Genomic DNA, 22,031 nt, shown 5'->3' on the forward strand with positions numbered 1-22,031 from the left:
ATAGTCCCTTGGTCCCCAGGAGATTTTGGTTCAGTCTCTGGTCAAAAACAGTCCATTTCCCTACCTTTCCCGTATTTCACCCCACCCTAACCCCAGACACATCCTGCTCCTCAAAGCCCCAGTTCCAGTCTCTGCTCTCCTTTTCCCACTCCTTGCTCACCCAGATGCTCCCCTCTTCTCTTCTGCCACCCGCTCCTTTCTCCACATCCAGCATCCCCGGTCCTCTAGGCTGGGGGAGCATGAAAGCGTGGACCGCGGAGAGGGAGCAGAGGAGAGAGCTGAGGAGGGACTTCCAAAATGCAAGCAGGATAACGGACAGGCCAAATCCGAAGGGAAGCAGGCCCGGGGAGGGAGGAAGTCCTCCAATGCCCGCTGAGCTCCCCGCTCTACCCCGGCCGACGCCCCCCAACCCCAGTCCCCCTCAGTAAGTGGCAGAGAATTTCATCCGCTTCTGCTTCTGTCTCTGGTTGCAAAACCACACCCGCACTACGTTCTTTTTGAGGTCCAGTTTCTCGGCGATGGCGGCAATCTTCTCGGACGAGGGCCGGGGCTGTACGGCGAAATAAGCCTCGAGGGAGCGCTTCTCCGGCGCGGCGATGGAAGTCCGCTTGCGCTTCTTCTCGCCGCCGTTGAAGAGCTCGGGCTTGTTCATTTTCTCGCGCTGCGCGCCCTCGGCCTCCTCGAGCCACGCCTGCAGGATGGGCTTGAGCGCGATCATGTTGTTGTGCGAGAGCGTCAGCGACTCGAACCTGCAGATGGTGCTCTGACTGAGCGAGCCCACGCCCGGGATCTTGAGGTTGGCCAGCGCCGAGCCCACGTCGGCCTGCGTCACGCCCAGCTTGATGCGCCGCTGCTTGAAACGCTCCGCAAACGCTTCGAGCTCGCGCGGGTCCGTGTCCGAGTCGCAGATGGACGCCAGGCCCGCCGCGCCCACCACTGCCGCCGCCGCCGACGCCGCCGCCACCTGCCCGGCCGCCGCTGCAGCCGCCGCCGCCGCCGCGCCGTGGTGCGCCGCCGCCGCCACCAGCCCGGGGTGCGGCAGCCCCGACGGCATGTTCATGGCTGCAGCCGCCGCCGGGTGCGACAGGTGGCCCAGGCCGTGCATGTGCGGGTGCGGGTGCGCCGAGCCGCCCAGCAGCCCGCCGCCAGGGCCGCCGCCGCCGCCCCCCGGACCGCCGCCGCCACCGCCGCCGCCCCCGGGCCCGCCACCGCCCGGGCCGCCGCCGCCTCCCGGGCCGCCGCCCCCCGGGCCGTCGTGGGCGCCGCCGCCGCCGCCCGCCGCCCCCGCGCCGCCCGCGCCAGCCATAAGCGCGAGCGACGGCGACGAGATGTGGTCCAGCAGGTCGCCGGGCTCGAGCGCCTGGTGGTGGTGATGGTGGTGGTGGTGGTGCGCCAGCGGTACGGTGGACGTGGACGTGCACGGCACGCTGTTCATCGTGTGGTACGTGGCGTCCGGCTTGAACGGGTGGCTCTTGCCCTGGGACACGGCGATGTCCACGGCCGCCAGCGCCTCGGCCCGCGCCAGCAGCGTCTCGTCCAGGCTGGCGAAGAGGTTGCTCTGCAGCTGCAGGCGATACAACCAAACCAAAAAACCACAAAACCAAAACAGCAAAAAAAAAAAAAAAAAAGAAAGAAAGAAAATAAAGAAAAAAGCCGGAGAGCACAATAAGAAAAGGGCAAACACAAAGCAGCCGAAATAACAACAACAGCGGGGGTGGAGGGGAGTGGAGAGCGGGAAAGACGAAATGGGGGACACGCTGGGCATGAAGTAGCGGGACGAAAAGGGACAAGAGCATGGGGAGGGGACAAATGCAGGGTGAGAGGGGCACAAGCACACGGCTCGCAGACGGGGGTGGGGTGAAGAAAAAGGAAAAAGAAGAAATGGAGATGTAACTCGCAGCAGGGAAACCGTGTCACGCACCCGAGCACGCACAGAGACCGCTTTTCCGAGGCACGAAATTAACAGGGAAAGTGGAGGAAAGTCGAGAGTCACGGTCCCAGAGCTCCCGCTCTGATCGCAAGCGCCCGACCAGGAGGCAGAGGCGGCCCGGAGCACGACAGAAAGCGCTGGCGGACAAACGTGCCTCGCAGCAGGACTCCTCGAGAACCCCCTGCCCGCCAGTCCCCGCACCGGGACCCGTGCACACACCAGCACTCTACATGCAGCGTCGCGGAGACGGGGAGGGGGCGAGCGCGCCGGCCGGGGCCGCGGCCGCGGGGCGCTTACCGGCGGCGTGGGCAAGCAGGCCCTCCGGATGGCCTCGGAGCTGGAGTGCAGCGACGGGTACTTGTGCTCAGGGAGGGTGGGATGCATGGCAAAGTGAGGCTGCTTGCTGTTCATGGACATCATCTTGAAGGCTTGGCATGTAAATCCACAAACACTCCGAAAGTCCACGGGAAAGTGCGCGCACCGGCTCCGCCGGCCTCTCTTCCGAGGCTGCTGCCGCGGCGACTGGCCGCACGGAGACGGCGGCGGCACCAGGGGCTGCTGCTGCTACTGCTGCTGCCGCCGCCGCTGCCGCCGGGCGCTCGCCTTAACCGCGCAGAGCGCCGCGCGTCGGCCTCGCAGTCCCCTTCTCCTAGAGCTCTAGCCCCGCGCGCCGACGGGATGCACTCCTCTTACACCTGAGCCTCACTTCTCGCGGCCGGTCCTGGCAGCTCTCGCGAGAGCTGGCGGCCCCGCCGCGCTGACAGGCATCAGCTGTCTCAGCCTGGCGCGCGTTCTCTCCCCCGGCCGCGCCGTGCGTCTGCGCGCGCGCGCGCTCGCCTGGCCGGGGCCAGCGCGTGGGAGCCGCTCTTATAGTGACCACCGGCAAGGACAGCGCAGGTGATGCACCTGTAGCTGCCGAGCATGCGCGCTGCACGCCTCACCTTTCCCACCGCAGGGCTGGAAAGATCAGAAAGGCCAGCTATTGTCTGAGGGTAGGCACCTTTTAGGGGGAGGAAGAGGAGATGATGCCTGCATGCCCCTCTGTGTTGCGTTTTTTACCCGGCACTGCAAGCCCTGAATATATGCGCGTTACTTAGGCACACCTCTTCTTGGGGATGTCTAACAAGCTGTTATATAATGTATACAGCTGGGCATTTGTATGTTAAATTATGCCCGCTCATTCCTCTGTCTGCAGTATAAATAACAACACAGAAACTCAGAAGGTGCTGTCTTTTGCTGCAAGAACCTGTTTCTTTCAAGGTTTATAAATAGGTTCCTGGAGAATAATCGCGGTGACAGACATTTGTTTGAAGCAGTCAGACGCTATTGATTTCCATATAATTTAATTTCCTCCGCATACTTTGTTGTTGTTGTTGTTGGGAATATAACTGTGTCAGGCACCGCCAGTGACAGCCACTTAGGAACCACAAGGAGCGCATGCTTTCTACTCGAGAACGGCTGTTGAAATTGTGCCTTTCTCTTATTGTTTGTCTCCTTTAACCGTGTACAAACCCACGTTTCAAACGAACTCCGGGTGATCTGAGGCTTCTAGTAATCAAAAGGAAAAAATAGCTAACAGGGTGTAGTAGGAATCCTTTTCTCTCCTCACGTAAACACACACGCACACGCACACACACACACATACACACACACACTTTTTATACTGGAAACTCCAGGAAAAGGAAATCGCTTCAGAGAAAAGGGGATAAGATGTTGAAAAGATAACTTTCTTTTCCCTTCCGTCTTTTTGGCTTCTTTGCCTCTTATATCAACTTGCTTATATATTTTTTCTTTAACAGGAAACAGGATCAAGACAGCTTGTAGGAGAACGTGATTCAAAATAGCAATTCAAACCAATTTCAAAGAAAGGGCCCAAACTCTGGTCCAACCTTTGTTATTATTATTATTGTCAAATCAAAACCTAAGAATTCGTTAGCCAGCCCGTTATATTGCCCTTACGTGGTAGGTGGATCAAGGGCCTCCTGTGGAACCACAGTTCAGGTGCCTGAGTCCCCAGAGACGAAGCGCCTGCCCGGGGTGCTAATAACAGCCCAGATGTTATCACGTTTGTGGCAAGGCAGCTGGAGACCAGCAAGGGGCTGCTTATAGAAGGCAGAGATCAGATAAATTTTCTCGTCTACCCAACACCAAGGAGATCTGTGTTTCCACCAAAGAGCAGATCTCATTTCTATAAACCTAAATTTGCGTTCCCATGGATTTTATCTTTCCTTTGCACATACGCGTGTGTATCTAGCATACACACTTACCTACTCAGATTCCAAGAAGAGCCCACAGGCGTCACCGTGGCTTTTTCTTTCCTTTTCTCTCCCCCCCCACCCCCCCCCCCCCCACTTCCCCCTAGCCCGAGAGGGAAGTGAGAAGGATGTTCACTCGCTGGTGCGAGGAGCCGCGTCTCCATCCATTACGCGGTCCCCTGGGAGCGCTAAATGCAACTTTATCTCGACGGGGAATGGACAATGAGCGGGACGTCGCTGAAGGAGGAGAGCGAGTCCTATGGCAGTCGAAAAGTCCAAGCTTAGCCTAATCCTTCCTGACACCCACCGCGGTGGTTTTCTGCTCTCCCCCACGGGGAGAGGGGGAGAAGGGTCTCGCAGAGGGCAAGCGCCCGGAGCCTGCCCGCCTCCTGAGGGAACGCTGATCTTTAGTGTCTCTGAAAGGTGCGGACAGACAGCAACGCGGACAGCGCAGGCTTGGGACCAGGTGGTGCCTCAGAGAGCCAGCGGGCCTCGGCTAGAGCCTCTGAGCACTGAAGCGCACCTCGGTTTATCCTCTGACGTTGCGAGGAAGGCAGTAAACCCAGCGGGGAGACACCCGCAGAGCCTAAGATCAGGAGCTCAAGGTCTGCCTCCACTGGCCTCCCAGCTCACCTCTCTTTGGACAACTGGAGTCCCTGCCCACCCGGGGGTGGGCCCAGACCTTTGCCCAGAATATCCTGCTTTTTGCTGGGGCTAGAAATGTAAGTTTTGTGGGTACAGTCCATCCCTTCCCCATCAACGGATTGGAAGCCCATCTAGGGCACATCTGTCTTCCACCATGGCGATTAGCACGGTGCCTGTCACCCAGTGAAAGTGCACCACAAATCAATATATGTGTGTGTAGGAAGGAAGAGAAACCAGCTGGGGCGGGGGCGGGAGAAAGAGCCAAAGAGGGCTGATTGGGGGCAAGCAGGAAGATCTCTGAAGGGGTCTCTTCTCTCCCTGAAAAGGAGATGGACACGGGGTCCCAGGCAGAACTATAAATCTTGATTCTAGCCTGGCCTGTTCTTTTTCAGAGGCCAGTGATTTCACTTCTCCCTCATTTCTTTTCTACTTTTCCCTTCTTTGTCAAATGCTTGCTGAACACCAGACTGGGTCACTGCAAGATGCCAGAGATAAAATGAGATATAAAATATGGGTACCTGTCCTCCGGGAGGTGACAGTCTATGAGGGGAGGGCAGCCACAGGTGAAGAGGTGTTGGTGTGACAGGTGTGATGAGAGGGAATTGACCAGAAATGTGGAGCAAGGAGACTGATCCTACCACATCCCTGTGGGACCTCAAGCTACAGAGTAGGGCATATTGGAGGCATGCAGGCAGTTCCTTTCCTATCAAGTTCTCTCACTTTAGCATCAGAGATGCAAGGAAGGGTGGTGGGCCTGGGCTCAGCTCATCAGTATGTCACTGCTTTGTTTTCCTGATTTGGCAACCACTGTAACTGTCTGGCCCCTGCCTGCACTAATGATGCCCACATGGGGTCTGAGCCTTGGCATAGATTCCTGGGCATTTTATTACCACTCCACTTCTTCTAGTTTAATGACCAACACAGAACCCTGTCCCCCACCCACCAATCTCATAGCTTTGCATTTTATCAAGAAGGGGATAACGAATGGACAGCTATTGATTTCCAAGGAATTTTCGCCCTCAGGGACAGGGAGTCTATCATCTGGATCAGGGACACATTTCTTTTCCTCATTAATTAATTTTCTCCTCCTTTTGGCAGGCCTCACTTCACATTTCCTTTGGCAGCGCCTGGTGCCCAAGCTCAGGGAGTAGGCATTCATTGGAGTGAGGGCTTGTAGGAGAAGCGCTGTGCAAGGGCCAGCACCGTTGGGGGTGAACTCTCCTCGTTTTTGACCTTGTCTCCCTTCTCCAGCTGGAGAGCGCGCCTGACAGCTGCTGCCTGCTTGGGCGCTGGCTTTCTCCTTCCAAACAGCGCAGTAAGTTAGCGCAGAACTCAGCAGCCACTAACTGCTCCCAGCTCCGAGTTGATCCCCCAGCTCCGAGTTGGACCCGAGTTGTTAGTCCGGGTTTAGGGACAGGGCATCGGCCCTGGGGAAGTCCACGTAAGTGCGTGTAGGCTGCGTGTGTATAGGGGGCGGGTGCCGGGCCCCTCACTCCGGCCGGAACCCGGGGCTCTGGCCCCACCTGCAGGCCCCGAACCCGGAAGCTCTGCTTCTGCAGACTCGGGGTGAAACGTTTCCCACAGGCAGCTCTCCAGTTTGAAAAGAGGGACGTTTCGCTGCGCAGCCAGCTCCCTGAGTGCTGAGGAGACCCCCCCAAGCCCAGAATCCGCCGACTAGCGAGGCTGCGCCGGTTGTTTGAAGCACAGAGTGAAGGACCAGGCCGGGGAAGAGCAGGCCCAGGGCCCCGGGTTCGGCTGTCGGAAGAGGGGCCGCACGTTGTCCTATTGCTGACACCCCTCGGTCGGAAAGGTGGAGTGAGTGGAGGAGAGGGGCTGTGGCCGTGCGGTTCCTCTGCTTCCCCTCCCAGCTGTCTTTTCCCAGCCACGCCTGGGCTGCTTTGATCCTCAGTCTCCCAGCGCTATCCCTCGCGCTCCTCGCCCCCTCCCTCCCGCGGTGACAACGACAGGACTCCTCAAGGTCCCTTGGACCTGCCCCTGTAGCTCGCGAGGCCGCGGCGCCCAGCCGCCCGGTCCTGGGCAGTGGCCCTGCCGTCGCGGCCCGCGGAGCCAGCCCAGCACCGAGAGGCGAGTCCTGGTCGCGCTGTCGCCGGCGGCAGCTCTGAGATTTCCGGGAAGGCGCTATCCCCCTCCAGCTCTCTCGCCCTACCGCGCAGCCCTCGCCTCCCTCGGTCCCCAAGGCCTGGGCGGGTGAGTTACTGGGGTCCGTCGTGATCTCCTCTTCTAAGGCTCCCTGAGGACAGGACACACTAGCTTAGAATGGAGAATCCCAGCCCCGCGTCTAGACTGGGGCGGACCCGGGGATTCTTGAGTAAACCACTGTTTTCTTTCCTCTGACAGTTTAATTCAAATGAACTTCCGTTGGAGACGTTTCCCTGGGTGTCGACTACCCCACCCCGAGATGTCGCTGATGAGCTTGTGACCCTGGTGATGTGTCCCAGAGAAGTTCACTACGGCCATTATCGCTCTTGGCGTTACAGAAGAGAGATTTACGTGTACCTCCTCACCCTGATCTCTCTGAACAAAAAACTCACCTGCCTTGTGAAAGCCTTACGGGTGAAGAGTGACAACTACATCCCCGCTCTAACAGAGGCTTAGCTGCTCCTCCTGCTAGCTGCCAGAACCGCTTTCGCAGCCCCAGTGAGCTATGTTGTCCCACTGCACGTGGCCACAGCCCCCGGTGATTTATGTTCCAAGAAGGGCAGAGGCTCCCCCGCTCTGCCCCAACCCCTTCTAAGGTTGGAAGGGCGCGCTGCTCAGAGAAGGTGCTTCCGGGGCTCCAAGGTAAAAAAAAAAAAAAAGAAAGGTAAGAACAAACAAAACTCCAAACGCGCCGGCTCGCGGCCCGGAGCAACCAGACGGAAGCCTCCCGCCTGCAGCTCGGACCCTGACATACGCCCACCCGGGTTGGAGGGAGCTCCGCCGGCGGAAAGGGACAGCAGAGGACCCCCAACCCCCACAAGCCATGTCGTTCCCAGGACCGAGAGGCTGGCGTCCATCGCCCTCCGCAGGCTCAGCTCTGCCTCCAGGAGCACGATTCCCAAGAGGGTGTCGAAGCCGCGGAGGAAACCACGAGGCAGCCAGTCCAAGCCCGAGAGCGCGGAGCTGGGTCCTGTCGCCCGGCTCGAACACTCACGGGCGCCGCCGCCCCTCCTCCCCGCCGCCCGCACAAATCAAAGCCCCTTGCGAGGGACTGGGAAATAGTTGCCTTGTCATGTAACACATTGCCCTGATTTATTATAAAATTTTAACGAAATCATGCATATTTTAACAGCCTTTAATCACTGCATGAAAATTTAATTCATGGACTGTAGCGCGTTTAAATAAATGAAGTGTTAATTCATTAGGATTAATTAATTTGTTAAAGGATTGTGTGCAAGGTTAAGGTGGAAAGAAACTCTTTGTTGGTTTCGCGTGCTAATCGCCAGGTTTCGCAAGTGGTAATAAAATGAAAGGAAAACGCAGAAGGAGCGGATCGCTTCTTGGGGTGGGGCCTGGGCGGGATCGGCTGAGAGCGCCCCCGAGAGCGCGGGAAACTCCGGCCAGAGAGGCGCTGGCGGGTCTGTCCTCCCGGGAATGGTGTGGGTGTGCGTGTGCGCGCGTGCGTGCGCGCGTGCCTGCGAGGGGTTGGGGAGCCGGCGGCGGGAAGCCGGGAAGGACCGGAACCAGGGCTGGGGGCTCAGTGCCCAGACTGGCCGACCGGACCTCATCTCCCCACCCCCAGCACGAAGATGACCCAATAGGCGAGGCGAGTTCGCCCCTTTCGCTCCACAGAGGGCCAGGCCTCGGCATAATGGACAGATGATGGGCCAGCCCGGCCGCCTCCTGAGCCTCCTAGCGCCCGGGGAGCCACTGTCTCGCCATCAGGCCGCGGGCCCAGGCGGCGAGGCCGAGCCCAGAGCCTCGGGGGACGCTCTGAGAGAGGAGGCGGAGCAAAGCCAAACTCGCTAGCTCAGGCTAGGGCAATCCGGGAAACCTTTTCAATCAGTGGCCCTGACGTTAGGAGATGGTTCCTTTAGCGCCTCTCCTGAGGAAGACGCTGAAAGGCGCCTCCTACAGGGATAGGGGTAAGAGACATCCTCTTCGGAGCTGCTCTTAACTCGTCTGTCAAGACCCTATACAAATACCACCTCCGTGACGCCCGCCTGGTTTCCCCCACGGCTCCACATTATCGGCATCACAGACTTTTCTACTCACCTCTGTTATAAGGGGAATCAAAATGGACGGAATTAGGTCTTTTCACAGACTCAGTAAATGCTTAAGTCAAATCCTTGCCCCTGGGTACTGGATTTTTACACCCCTAAGTTATGTGTCACATAAGGCACACACTTCTACACACTTGTTTAATCTAACTAACATTTGTTAGAGATGGTCGGCTCCCTGTTTAAATTTTTTTTTTTTTAAGTTATGTGTCACATAAGGCACACACTTCTACACACTTGTTTAATCTAACTAACATTTATTAGAGATGGTCGGCTCCCTGTTAGAAGCAGAGCAGCAGGCTTGGTCACCTACCTTGTTTCAAAAACTGTAGCTGTTACTCAGTGTAATCCAGGCTGCCCCAGTGATATAAAACTGAAGATCATCATAGCCTGCACTCCAGATGGGTTCTTGAAATCTGCATCTTAATAGATGCTTCCTCCCTCAGAGTGGGGTTCCGAGAATTAAGCAATAAATGTTCACTATGCACTCTGAGATCGCTGCTTAAAAGGTTTTCTCTCTGCCAAGTGTTATTACAGGGATCGAGTTACATGTGATAGGCAAAGGCTGTTGTAGGACTTCCACAAATAGGGATGCGACTTTTTTAGGAGGCTTTGGGAAACCCTTCTAATCTAATAGGCCACATTCCATAAATCTAAACTGTTAATGCCAGTTTCATGCTCTCTACAAGTACTGCCCATAGGTACAAAAGTGAGAAAAATAATCTAATGTATGTACTTTGAATAATTGAAAATCACTCAAGTGCTCAGAAACAACAACATTTCCTGAAACATCTTATGGTCCGAGACCAAAGTTCCTTCCTTGCTCAGTGGCACCTACAGTTGTTTCAAACCAACAGACGCACCAAAGACGATAGGAAAACAAAGCAGATTTGAGATTATGAGGCTGTAAATCTTAAAGTCTACTGCTTTCAGCTTTAATCTCAGCTGAGTTATTAAAACAGGAAAAAGATGTCATTTTTGGATGGGATGTCATTTTGGATTTGGATGATAAAGATGAACACTAAAGCACAAAAATCCAGCATATGGCAAAACTGGATATCCACCTGCAGAAAAATGAAACAGAACTCATACCTCACACCAAACACAGAAACTAACTCAAAATGGATCAAAGACCTAAACGTCAAAACTAAAACCATAAAAATACCTGGAATAAAACAATGGACCTAATCTATAAAAATAGGATAATAAGCATTACAACAAATGCACAAATAGAAGACAAAATAGATAAATGGGCTCATAAAAATTATAAGCTTCTGCTCATCAAAAGACCTTACCAAAAGAGTAAAAAGACAATATATATATATATTAAAAAATCTTTGGAAAACATATCTGTTAAGGGTTTAATCTCCAAAATTTATAGAAAACTTCAACAACTCAACCAAAGGACAAACAACCCGATGAGAAAATGGGCAAAGGACATGAACAGAACCTTCACCAAAGACATCCAATCAGCCAACAAACACATGAAAAGATGCTCACAATCATTAGCCATAAGAGAAAATAAAGTTACAATGTGATACCATCTTGCTCCTACTAAAATGGTACAGATTTAAAAAACAAAAAACAGTAAATGTTGGCAAAGATGTGGGGAGATTGGAACCCTTCCTTGTTCATTGCTGGTGCAACTGTAAATTGGTACAACCACTATGGAAAATGCTTTGGCGCTTCCTCAAAAAACTAGAAATAGAGCTACCTTATGATCTACCAATCCTGCTCCTAGGAATATACCCTAGAGACCTAAAACTACTAACACAGCCTATGTTCACTGCAGCTTTATTCACAATGGAAACATCAGGAGTGCCGATCAACAGATGAATGGATAAGCAATTTGTGGTACATACACATAATGGAACACTATGTGACCATAAAGAGCAATGATGAGTCCAGCAAACATAACATGGTTGGAGGGCATAATGCTAAGTGAAATAAGCATGTAAGGACAAATATTGTATGACCCCTTTTTATAAGAAGACAAGAACACATAGAGACACCAATGTTCACCGGTGGTTACCAGGGAGAAGCGGGGGAGGTGTAAGTATGCTTTAGAATTTACAGACTTGTTATTTTTGGTGATGGGAAATGTGGCTCGGAGTGTGAAACTAGTGAGCACGGCACAATCATAGTAAAGACGAACGTTTGCGCACAAACAGAAGGATACAAAGAGAATGCTGACAAATTGTGATAAATGTAACTAATGTCAAGGAAGAATTTATATGGACATTTGTAAAAAAAAATCATTGGGGGATATGTAATTTTGCAACAACAACTAAAAAATATGTTTGGTTACACATACATATAAAAAACCAATCAAACTCAGTGCCGTCGAGTTGGTTGACTCATGCCGACCAAGCATGCATAAATATGTACCCAGAAAGCATATATGGATAACTGCAGGCATATGCATATACATGTTTATGTGTGCTGACATAGTTTGAAGTATGAAATAAAGCACTTAAGGAGCATAGCTATGGATACTTCCTAGATACAACACGTCATGGGATTGATACAATACTTCATGGGACTGATCTAGTGGGTTTGAGAGCTTAGGACCACAGTCTAGTGGGGCAACTCAGTCAACTGGCAAAATAGTTCATAAAGATAATGTTCCACATCCTAGTTTGGTGAATAGCCTCTGAGGTCTTAAAGGCTTGCCAGTGGCCATCTAAGAACTATTGGTCTCTACTCACCTGGAGCTAAAGAGAAAGAAGGAAACCAAAGACTCAAAGAAGAAACCGGTCTACAGAACCAATAGTATACATGAACAATGACATCACCTACCTTGAGGCCAGAACCACCAGATGGTACCCATCTACTACTACCAGCTGTTCAAAGACTTGATAGATGATCCCGGATAGGATGGGAGAAATATGCAGAATAAAACTCAAATTCCTAATAAAAGGCCAAACTTACTGGACTTAGATGAACCCCTGAGACTATCGCCCTAAGACACTCTTTAAACTTGGAACTCCAACGACTCCCAGAGGTCACCTTTCAGGCAAATGACAGATTGGCCCATAAAACAAATACCACCCATGAGTACTGTGCTCCTCAAAATATTCATCCAGATGAAACCAAATGGTAAACATTTACCCTAGACCAAAGATGAGAAGGCAAGGGGGACAAGGAAACTAGATTAATAGAAACAGAACCATCAAAATGGAAATAATGAGAACGCTGATAGGTTGTAAAGAACATAACCAGTATCACTAAATATGTATAGAAATTGTTAAATGAGAACCTAATTTCCTGTGTGAACTCTCACCAAAAACACAGTATGTAAACAAAACAAAACTAACACAACGTGACGTTCCTATAGCCACAGCATTTTCGAAAGATGAGCAGTCTAGAGGTGCTGTTTTTACAAAGGCATGAACTGGTGTCTGCTTCCTTTATCATCAGTACATCTTTTTTAAAAATATAGCTTTAGTGAAATTAACCAATAGAAAAAAAAAAAAAACCAATAGAGGAGGGTTAAATCTGTCTGTCAGAGTTAATGTGAATCTTTATAATGTGGTATACACACAACTCCCATCGCTGTGCTTCTCCACAGACGGGGAATACTGGCAGGAGTTAAATGATATTTGGAAAGCAACATATTAATACTTCCAAAATATTACTTTAAAAATATCCAGTGGGAGATTTCAAATCCATTCATTGATTGGTCTACAAATGTGGACTCCCATGCATGGGAGAGAAAGAGCGTAAACTCTGGAATCAGAGACCCACCTCCAAGATACAACTCTACCCTGATTCCAGCTGTGTAATTACTAATCCTCAATTTGCTCATCTGTAGATTGGGGATAACAATACTTAGCTCACAAGGTCTGGAAAGAATTGAATTAGAGGTTATTAACAAAATACTTGCTCTCAATGAAAAGTAGTTTTGTTCATTATTTTTAGAGTGTGCGTTCATTACAGGTATATTTTAAAACATGTGAGACCATACTGATTGTGACATATCAGATTATGGTAGTGTACAAATAAGAATGTATGATTAAAATCAAATTCTGCAGATTATTCTCTTTAATCGAGGAATGTCATGGTTTGAGTACATTAAATATGAACAACTCTTTGGGGGAAGGTGGAGCAGTGTCTGAAGATAAACAGCTTGGATTAGGCATTAGTAAACCAGGTTACACACTCCAGATTTCCATGGCAGTTTCAGGACATATGTGGGTCAAAAATGGACACATTCTTGGCAGGGAAGAGTTATAGACAGAATTAGGAGCAAGGCTTACCCCAAAATTTGTCCTGTGACTATTCAGAAAAATTTGATTTCTACACTTAATTCAGTTTCTAATTTATAACCACATTGTCAAAGATATCTGAGCTGCCAATATCTCTGGAAGTACCCATAAAGCTTTAAAATATCAGAAAGACAATACACAAATAATTATTGGAGAAGATAGTCCACGAACATGAGAACAAAAATAAATCTATCAATGTTTTCTGGCTCATATTACTTCTAAAAGCAGATTTGTTACCTTTATGGTTCCACTGTACCCTCAGAGTCTATTATAACAGGAGTTGGCAGATTTTTCTATAACAGGCCAGACAGTGAATATTTTAGACTTTGTGGGCCACTGGGTCTTGGTCGCAGCTACTCAACTCTGCCGCTGTAGTGCAAAAGCAGCCACAGATGATGAGTAAACAAGTCAGTTAGCTCTGTTCCAATAAGACTTTCTTTAGATATGCTAATGGCGAGGAATAACTCAGAAAAGGAGGGTGAGAATGGTTGTACAACTCAAAGAATGTAATCAATGTCACTAAGTGGTACATGTAGAAACTGCTAAGTTGGTGTACGTTTTGCTGTGTATTCTTAACAACAAAACTACATAAAAACAAAGACTATTTAGAAACACTGAAATCTGAATATGTCATGAAATCATCATCTTCTTTAGATTTTAACAATTTAAAAATGCATAAACTATTTTTAGCTCACAAGCTCTACGTTAATAGTTGGTGGGCCAGGTTTGGCCCGTGGGGCATAGTTTGCCAACCCCTGTATAACCAGATCAAACCTACTGCCACTGAGTCGATTCCAGCTCATAGTGACCCTGTAGGCCAGAGTAGAACTGCCCCATAGGGTACCAAAGGCTGTAAATCTTTACAGAAGCAGATTGCCACACATTTCATCCATGGAGTGGCTAGTAGGTTTGAACTGCCAGCCTTTAAGTTTAACCCCCGTTTAAGACCAACTGAAAACAGTAAATTTACCTGGTGTTATTGGGCCAATGCAATATTCAAAACATCAAGGATTACAGTGCTTATGACATCCTTTATTCAATTCACATGGAAAAGCATGCAGTACTAATGGAAAACATGACAGTATTAATGTAAAATATTCAGTGCACATTAGAAGAGTCATTAGCATACAAACCCATTCTTAAGGGCCTGTACAGGTATGCCAAACATGTTTGGAATAATAATATACTTTTTCAGAGCCTAAATTAAAAATTGTGCTCTATTTTTACCTATCCTCACCTCCCCCACATACTCTTCATGAAAAAAGAAATAGAATTTGTTCTACATAAAAGATGTGTGTGTAAACCAGTTGAAAGTTATTTTCCTTAAGTATGGAAAATGGAGCAAGCAAGATTGCTACCATGCATACAGAGTTTACATAAAGAACAGTAACATGCAAACAAGAGCGTCACTCCAAAAAAGCTCCCGTGGGATGTCAGTGGATGAAGAACTCGGCAATGAGTGCTTCTGTAGCTGTACATCCAGAATAACGAAACTACCTGATTTAGACTCCTTCAAACCCAACACCGCCACAACCACTTCCAAAATAAGCTCAATTTCTGATTTTCCACACGTGTGAAAAGATGAGCAAACATAACCTACCCGATATAAAACGAATATTTTCAAATAGAAAATGTTATTTTTCCACACTAGCAGGGTTTTTTTTTTACAAGTACGGGACAAAACACAATGTTTAACAAATGTGAACACATATGTAAAATCTAAAAAAAGTAAATGAGTATTGAACTAAGGTTACAGTGCTATTTCTCCATCATGGCCTTGCACAAAAGTTAGGCCATTACTAAACATAAATAAAAAGGGGCAGGTAAAATAACTTCCACCCTAGGAAAAGTTTTAAAGAAACTCAAGTGTTTTTATGGGCAGTGTGTAAACAAGCACTACAAGTTGTATTTACGAAATCCAAGTGAGACAACTAAGGCTGATCAACAGGCCACTGTGTCTAATAGTTAAGTCAAAATTCAAGAAAACAAAATATCCCTAACTCAGACACATATAGTACTCTTTAAAAACAAAACCCTCTTCCTACCTTCCAAGATCAAAAAGACCCCCAACAAAAACATAACCAAAAGAAGGAACTCTATTCAAAATAAACAACAGTATTCTGGGTATAGGTTAATCCACCATTCTGACCTGACACTTGACAAAAGATTATCAATTTAAAATTGTATAGAACTTTTCTGACAAAAAAAGAAAAAAATAACTTTAAAAACTTTCATATTCTTCTCAAGGCAAAAACACAAATGACACCGTTTTAATGAGTCAACTTTTAGTTGCTTTTGAGGGGCTGGCATTAGAAAGGCTGCTCTGGATTTTTCTTTTTGCTGAATGATTCACATTTTTATTCCTCTTTTCAGCCACAAAGGAAGTAGACCAAGGAGACTGAAGGTGGTTATGAAGACCATGCATCTCTGAGGACATCTTAAACAAAGATGACCCAAACCTTTGATCTTCAAATAGCTGGTGTGAACTGCTTAACAAAACATTCTGGGAAAACTCTGTCTGAAACAAACAGCTTGGGGGTTTGATTTCATTAGTTCCTGGATTGGAACTGGGATGGAGTGAAAAATCTTCATTCATTTCTTGGTCAGATGGAGGGAGAAGAAAGAAAGAAGCGGATTTCCATTCATTTTCATTTTCTAACTGATCAGTAGTTAGAGAACCTTTGGAAAGGTTTGGTTTAGTTCTTTCTTCCAACTTATCTGGTTCATCAAGAAATTCAGTGCTTTGAGCTGACTTTGAGAGCCCATCCAAATCCACAGACTTAAAACCGTTATTACAGGGACTCTTGCTGTTGTCTGACTCTGACATCATTGAATCCAACTCGGAGATTTTGTCAAGGTAAGCTGCGTCCATTGATGCTTCACTGGATGTCCTTGTTCTATTCATTTCAAAAGAGCGAATAGAATTCAGCCTCTTGGATAAACACGAGCCTGATTTCTCACTCGACTTTGATGACATTTCCCCAACAGAATTTGCTATGGTGTTCCCCTCTGAGCTTTCAAAACCCAAGCTTTGGGCATAGCTTGTGGAGCAACAATCCCAAAACCTTGTCTTTGGGGAAGTAAAACAGTCTGATTTCTTTTCATTTTCACTTCTACTTATAGCATCCCCTGAAGAATCTTTATTACAAACACTGGGAGAATCACAAAAATCATCAAACACCAGTTTTCTGAGATGGTTTGAGTGCTTTTTGGAACCTCCTGCTTTGACCACGGAGCTCTCTCTATTTTCTGGAGTACTGAGCTGAAGGCAACTAAGGGATAAAGGAGTACAAGGAGCTGGAAGATCATAAAGTTCCTCATCTTTGTAGGGCACACATTCACTTGCTTTATTACCCCACTCACTTTCCAAATAAGTATCCATGCTTGTATCTGTCACATCTAACATTATTTCCACCTGTTTTTGATAAAGGTCTTTGTTAGAATGGTTTGATTCTGTTTTGCTGGTGCTTTCCTGCCTGACAGAACTGGTATCAGAGAGTCTACTGCTGGAAGGCTTTGCCAGGTGAGAAGAACTTGAAGTGGATGAGCCAGGCTGCTTTCTGGCACCATCACCTTGGCTCTTTGATGCCATATCCTCCTCACTGCCTGGGTTCCCGCTGCCATCTGTAGAAAGTACTCTCTGGCAAATGGAATTCACAGCTTCCTTCTCGTCGCTTGAATTTTTTAGCTGTGCAACTTGAGATTCTAGTTCCTCTATATATTTATCACTTCGTTCCAGGGCTTTCTTGAGGCGATTGGTTTCGCGTTCATACTGTTCTACTTTGGACTGAAGGGCAGCAACTGTGAACCTTCCAAACCTACAAAAAATATAAGGATTGTTAATCTTTTAGTTGAAGCTTTTTTCTTTCCTTTTCAAAATTTAAGGGCACAAACTGTCTCAGCCCATTCTAATTTCCCACAGAAAACAGAAAACATTTCAGATCATTCAGTGGACAGAGCAAAAGAAACGCCAGATGAGGTATCTTCAAAAAAAGGATGTCCTCCCTTATGTAATAATAAGCATATGATAACAATGGCAAAGATCTAACAGGATACTTTTATGCCAAACTAGACTTGTGGTGGCAGAGGCAGGAACACTGGCCGATGATCTCCCTTCTAGAAGCCGGCTGTATCGAGCCAGCTCACACATGCATCAACAGTTATCCCCTAGAACAATGGCAAAGATTTACGATAACATTTGAACAGTGGTCTACATCTTGAAATATTTACATTCAATCATTTTCCTATCGTATAGCAATGTTTTACAATACATTTCTTATACAATGTCACCTTGTCAAACATAAAATGCCAATTTGAAATTCAGAAATCATAGTAGTCCCAGGAGGGGTGGTTTTAAATACTTATTTAGCCTCTTTCAATTATAGCCACCCTTGATCTGAAGCTTCTACTTGGCTTTTCTGAGCACTGGGCTTTAATTCATTTCAGCTCTACTTATTTTTGGCATTTTACTACCGTGTGCGACATCAATCTCATTTCTTCCAACTTCGAAATACAAAGTCAGTGCTTGTGGTTCCAATACACTGCATAAAAACATTTTCACATTTACTGACAGGGAACATTTTGGAGAGTGACTAAAAGAGAACATCAAAAACTCACCCCTTTTATCCAGGCTCATCTTATTTTCATTATTTCCTCAAGAATGGGTACTGGGTTCAGTTCAGAAAACAATTCTTGAGCATCTAGTATGGGTTAGGTGGTGCCTTTGGGGCTGGGGATACAGAGATGAGTAAGACTGTCCCAGCTCCAAGGGATATAAAATGTCTACCTGAAATTCTATCTAACCACAAAAGAAAATCTCATTTTTTAGGGAACTGCTTCTTATGAGCCAATAAATATAAGCCTTATGTTCTAACTCCATGAAAAATATCCTCTCTCCTCCAAAGTTCTTTTAAAAATCCTTTTCTTAATCATCTTTTTGATGACTTGAATACTGGCCCACCTTGAAGAATTTAGGGGCTGTCAGCTTGCAGGAAGGTATCTGAAAAGGTGACTTCTAAAAATTGCTTTAATCTGTGGCTTTTACATTTTTCTTTCTTTTTTCCCTAATTATGAAAATAACTGCAATTAAGAACATGTACTAAGTATTAAAAACACACACACACACACACAAACAAAATTATAACACTATAAAGCAGCAGAAAGAGCCAACAGTAATCGTAGCTCCTAGAGTCAATCAAAACATGCTCTACGACTCCTACTCAACGTCCATCAGCTCCTAAATTCCAGCCCAATCTCACTTCCCAGCTCATCCCAACATGATCCCCACTCTCTCGTCACTGAGGGAAAAAAGGAGGACCCAAGGTAAAGGCAGACTCAAAAAATGTCAGGGTTAGAAAGGGCCTTAGAAGACATGATTGCTGAATATCCATCTACTCACTGCAGTTAACTGATCTCTCAGAGAAGGCACACTCCCTTCAACTTCTAAAAAACGAAGCAAAAATCATAGCAATAATATAACCAAAAGCAACTACAATAAGAAGCCTCCCCGTTTTAGAGTTTACTACTACGAGTATTTGGTTAAATGGACGACAGGAGTTTTTCTTCTTTGTTAAAGAAAAATGTTTTTGCTTATAAACACAGTATTTGATACAGTTGTAGCTTCTGCAACAGAACTTTAAAGAGTCAACAAAGATCTTTCAGTGCAAACATTCAGCAAAAATGCTTGAGAGTTCTTGACTGAAACTACTTTGGCATAATAAAATACTCTGTGTTTTTAAATGGAAAAGCTGTGTAACATGTTTATTTAATGCATTAAATAAACATGTTTTTTTCGAAAGCAAGTTTTATAATAAAGGTATCCTCAGATAAAAAATCAAATAATATAAAATCAAGTTATGTTATCAGGTAGGTCAGCTGCTACCAAAGGACATCCTTCGGAACTCAAAGGCTTGCATACAGAAAGATCAGTGACAAAAAAGAAATGCTTCCCAACTCCTGGCAACCCCACGTGACAGAGCAGAACTGCCCCAGAGGGTTTCATGGACTGTAATTGGTATGGAGTTTATGGAAGAGATCTATATTTGTGCCCATTCCAAAGGAAGGTGATCCAAAAGAATGCAGAAATTATGGAATAATATCATTAGTATCACACGCCAAGTAAAATTTTGCTGAAGATCATTCAAAAACGGTTGCAGCAGTACATCGACAGGCAACTGCCAGAAATTTAAGCCAGATTCAGAAGAGGACATGTAAAGAGGGATATCACTGCTGATGTCAGATGAATCCTTGCTGAAAGCAGAGAATGCCAGAAAGATGTCTACCTGTGTTTCATTGACTATGAAAAGGCATTCAACTATGTGGATCATGACAAGGTATGGATAACATTTCGAAAAATGGGAATTCCAGGACACTTAATTGTGCTCATGAGGAACTTGTACGTAGGGCAAGAGGCAGTCATTTGAACAAACAAGAGGATACTGCGTGGTTGCATGGTTTAAAATCAGTAAAGATATGCATCAGGGCTGTATCCTTTCATCATACTTATTCAATCTGTATGCTGAGCAAATTATCTGAGAAGCTGGACTACATGAAGAAAAAGGCAGTGGCATCAGGACTGGAGAAAGACTCAAACAACTTGCGATATGCAGATGATACAAACTTGCTTGCTGAAAGTGAAGAGGACTTGAAGCACTTACTAATGAAGATCAAAGACCACAGCCTTCAGTATGAATTTCACTTTAACATAAAGAAAACAAAAATCCTCACAACTGGACCAATAAGCAACATTACGATAAATGAAGAAAAGATCGAAGTTGTCAAGGATTTATTTCATTTTACTTGGATCCACAATCTACACTCATGGAAGCAACAGTTAAGAAATCAAACGATGCACTGCACTGGGCAAATCTGCTGCAAAAGACCTCTTTAAGGTGTTAAAAAGCAAAGATGTCACTATGAGGACTAAGGTGTGCCTGACTTAAGCCATGGTATTTTCAATTGCCTCATAAGCATGTAAAAGCTGGTAAATGAATAAGGAAGACCAAAGAAGAATTGATGCCTTCAATTTATGGTGTTGGTGAAGAATTTTGACTATATCATGGTCTGCCAGAAGAGCAAACCAGTACGTCTTGGAAGAAGTACAGCCAGAATGCTCCTTAGAAGCAAGGATGGTAAGACTTTGTCTCACATACTTTGGAAATGTTATCGGGAGGGACCAGCACCTGGAGAAGGCCATCATGCTTGGTAGAGGGTCAGCGAAAAAGAGGAAGACCCTCATGAGATGGATTGACACAGTGGCTGCAACAATGGGTCCAAACATAGTAGGAATTGTAAGGATGGTGCAGGACTGGGCAGTGGTTTGTTCTGTTGTGCGTAAGGCGGCTATGAGTAGGAACTGACTCAATGGCACCTAACAACAAAACAGTTTTTACATAAGCAGGTCATCAGGTCTTTCTCCCATGGGGCACTGGGTGGGTCTGAACCTCCAACCTTCTGGACAGCTATAGAGAGCCTGTTTGTGCTACCAATTTATTACAGGTTTTAGGTCCTGTACATGTCACTTTAAGAGGCTGTATTTGCCCCTATTTTTTTTTTTTTAATTATGTTTTTAAAGAAGTTAACAAATGGCTCTGAGTTGAAGTCAGTGACAGTCCTGAGCATGTTTTTGTTCTCTCTTCAGGGAGAAAGCTGAAGCACTGTGAGAGGTAACAACAAAGGCCAGCAAGGAAGTATAAGAGGCAGGGACAAGCAAACATGAGAAGTCACTGATGGAGTTAGGCTGTTTTCTAAAAGGTCACTGCCCCCAATTCCCCCAAGTTCCATTTCAATACCTTACAAGTCTAAAATGCTTTGAATGATCAGACATTTTACCATGCTAATAAGTGAACTGTGCTAGTGGGCAAACTAACAGAATGTGTAGTGAAAGCCGTGGAACTGATCAATTAATTTAATCAATTCTTGTAATTTATTTGTTTTCTGACTCTCTCCCTCATTAGAGTACAAACTCCAAGAAAGCAGGGATTTTGAATGCCTTATATTCACTGCTAGACATCAGCACAATTCTTGGTATACAGTAGTTTTTCATTAACTACTTATCGAATAAATTTCAGCTTCTTATTTTAGGATACATCAATGCCTTACTACATCAAGACAGAGCTAACACCACAAGATAAGCTAGCGGTCCTTGGGCCTCTTATGTATGTGTTATGAGAGTCACTGCATCACTAAACAAAAGATGGTTCGTATATGTGACTGTTTAGTTTTTTTTAACACCAAGAAAAGCAACAGACTGACATATACAGCATAGCTTTTTTACTAAAAGCTTACCGTTCCACAAAAAAATAAAAAATCCATTTTTACCTTAGTAAAAGAATGCAAATAGATAAGACTTTTGTTAGCGGATTTACTTGAGATAGCTATTATTAAATTTGGCAAAGGGCAATTTACTTTATCACGTACAAATACCAACAACTAGAGACAGAGATCTGATACCACCATGGAAAAGGACAAGGAGGACAACAGCTTATTTATCTTTGGGTTTTAATACTCTCTTCTTCACACTAATTCCAGATATTTCCAGAGTACATAACATTAAATGAATCAATGCCAAGGCAAGCCGGAGAGATTTCTAACATCATTTACCGTACTTCCTTTTCCTGAGCAAATTTCAAAATGGAGTATTTTTATAAACATTCCATTAGAGACCAAAAGGCTTTGATTTTCAAAGTAGCAGTGATGGCCAATGGCTTCATTA

At 46.5% G+C, this 22,031-nt stretch overlaps 2 protein-coding genes across 2 annotated transcripts in view; both read right to left on the reverse strand.

Moving 5' to 3' along the window:
* Positions 1 to 421: 421 nt before the first annotated feature.
* Positions 422 to 2,350, reverse strand: POU4F1 (POU class 4 homeobox 1). The gene is made up of 2 exons (XM_049853207.1): positions 2,228 to 2,350; positions 422 to 1,564 (listed from the first exon to the last, which is right to left on the reverse strand). Exons 1-2 carry the CDS (start codon positions 2,348 to 2,350, stop codon positions 422 to 424), a joined length of 1,266 nt encoding a protein of 421 aa, XP_049709164.1.
* Positions 2,351 to 13,953: 11,603 nt separating this feature from the next.
* Positions 13,954 to 22,031, reverse strand: part of OBI1 (ORC ubiquitin ligase 1) — a 46,760-nt gene continuing 38,682 nt past the window's right edge. The window contains exon 6 of the mRNA XM_049853131.1: positions 13,954 to 17,136. Coding sequence (XP_049709088.1) covers positions 15,597 to 17,136 — 1,540 coding nt within the window. The 3' untranslated portion in view covers positions 13,954 to 15,596. The remainder of the gene's footprint in view (positions 17,137 to 22,031) is intronic.

This window comes from Elephas maximus, chromosome 14 (assembly GCF_024166365.1).
Source record: "Elephas maximus indicus isolate mEleMax1 chromosome 14, mEleMax1 primary haplotype, whole genome shotgun sequence".
Classification (NCBI taxonomy): domain Eukaryota; kingdom Metazoa; phylum Chordata; class Mammalia; order Proboscidea; family Elephantidae; genus Elephas; species Elephas maximus.

What these genes read in the sequence shown, in the direction of transcription:
- POU4F1 (XM_049853207.1), bottom strand. Translation starts at nt 2,350, where the DNA reads ATGATGTCCATGAACAGCAAGCAGCCTCACTTTGCCATGCATCCCACC. An exon ending in CCTGCTTGCCCACGCCGCCG is followed by an intron (nt 1,565 to 2,227) that starts GTAAGCGCCCCG and finishes TATCGCCTGCAG; the next exon opens with CTGCAGAGCAACCTCTTCGC.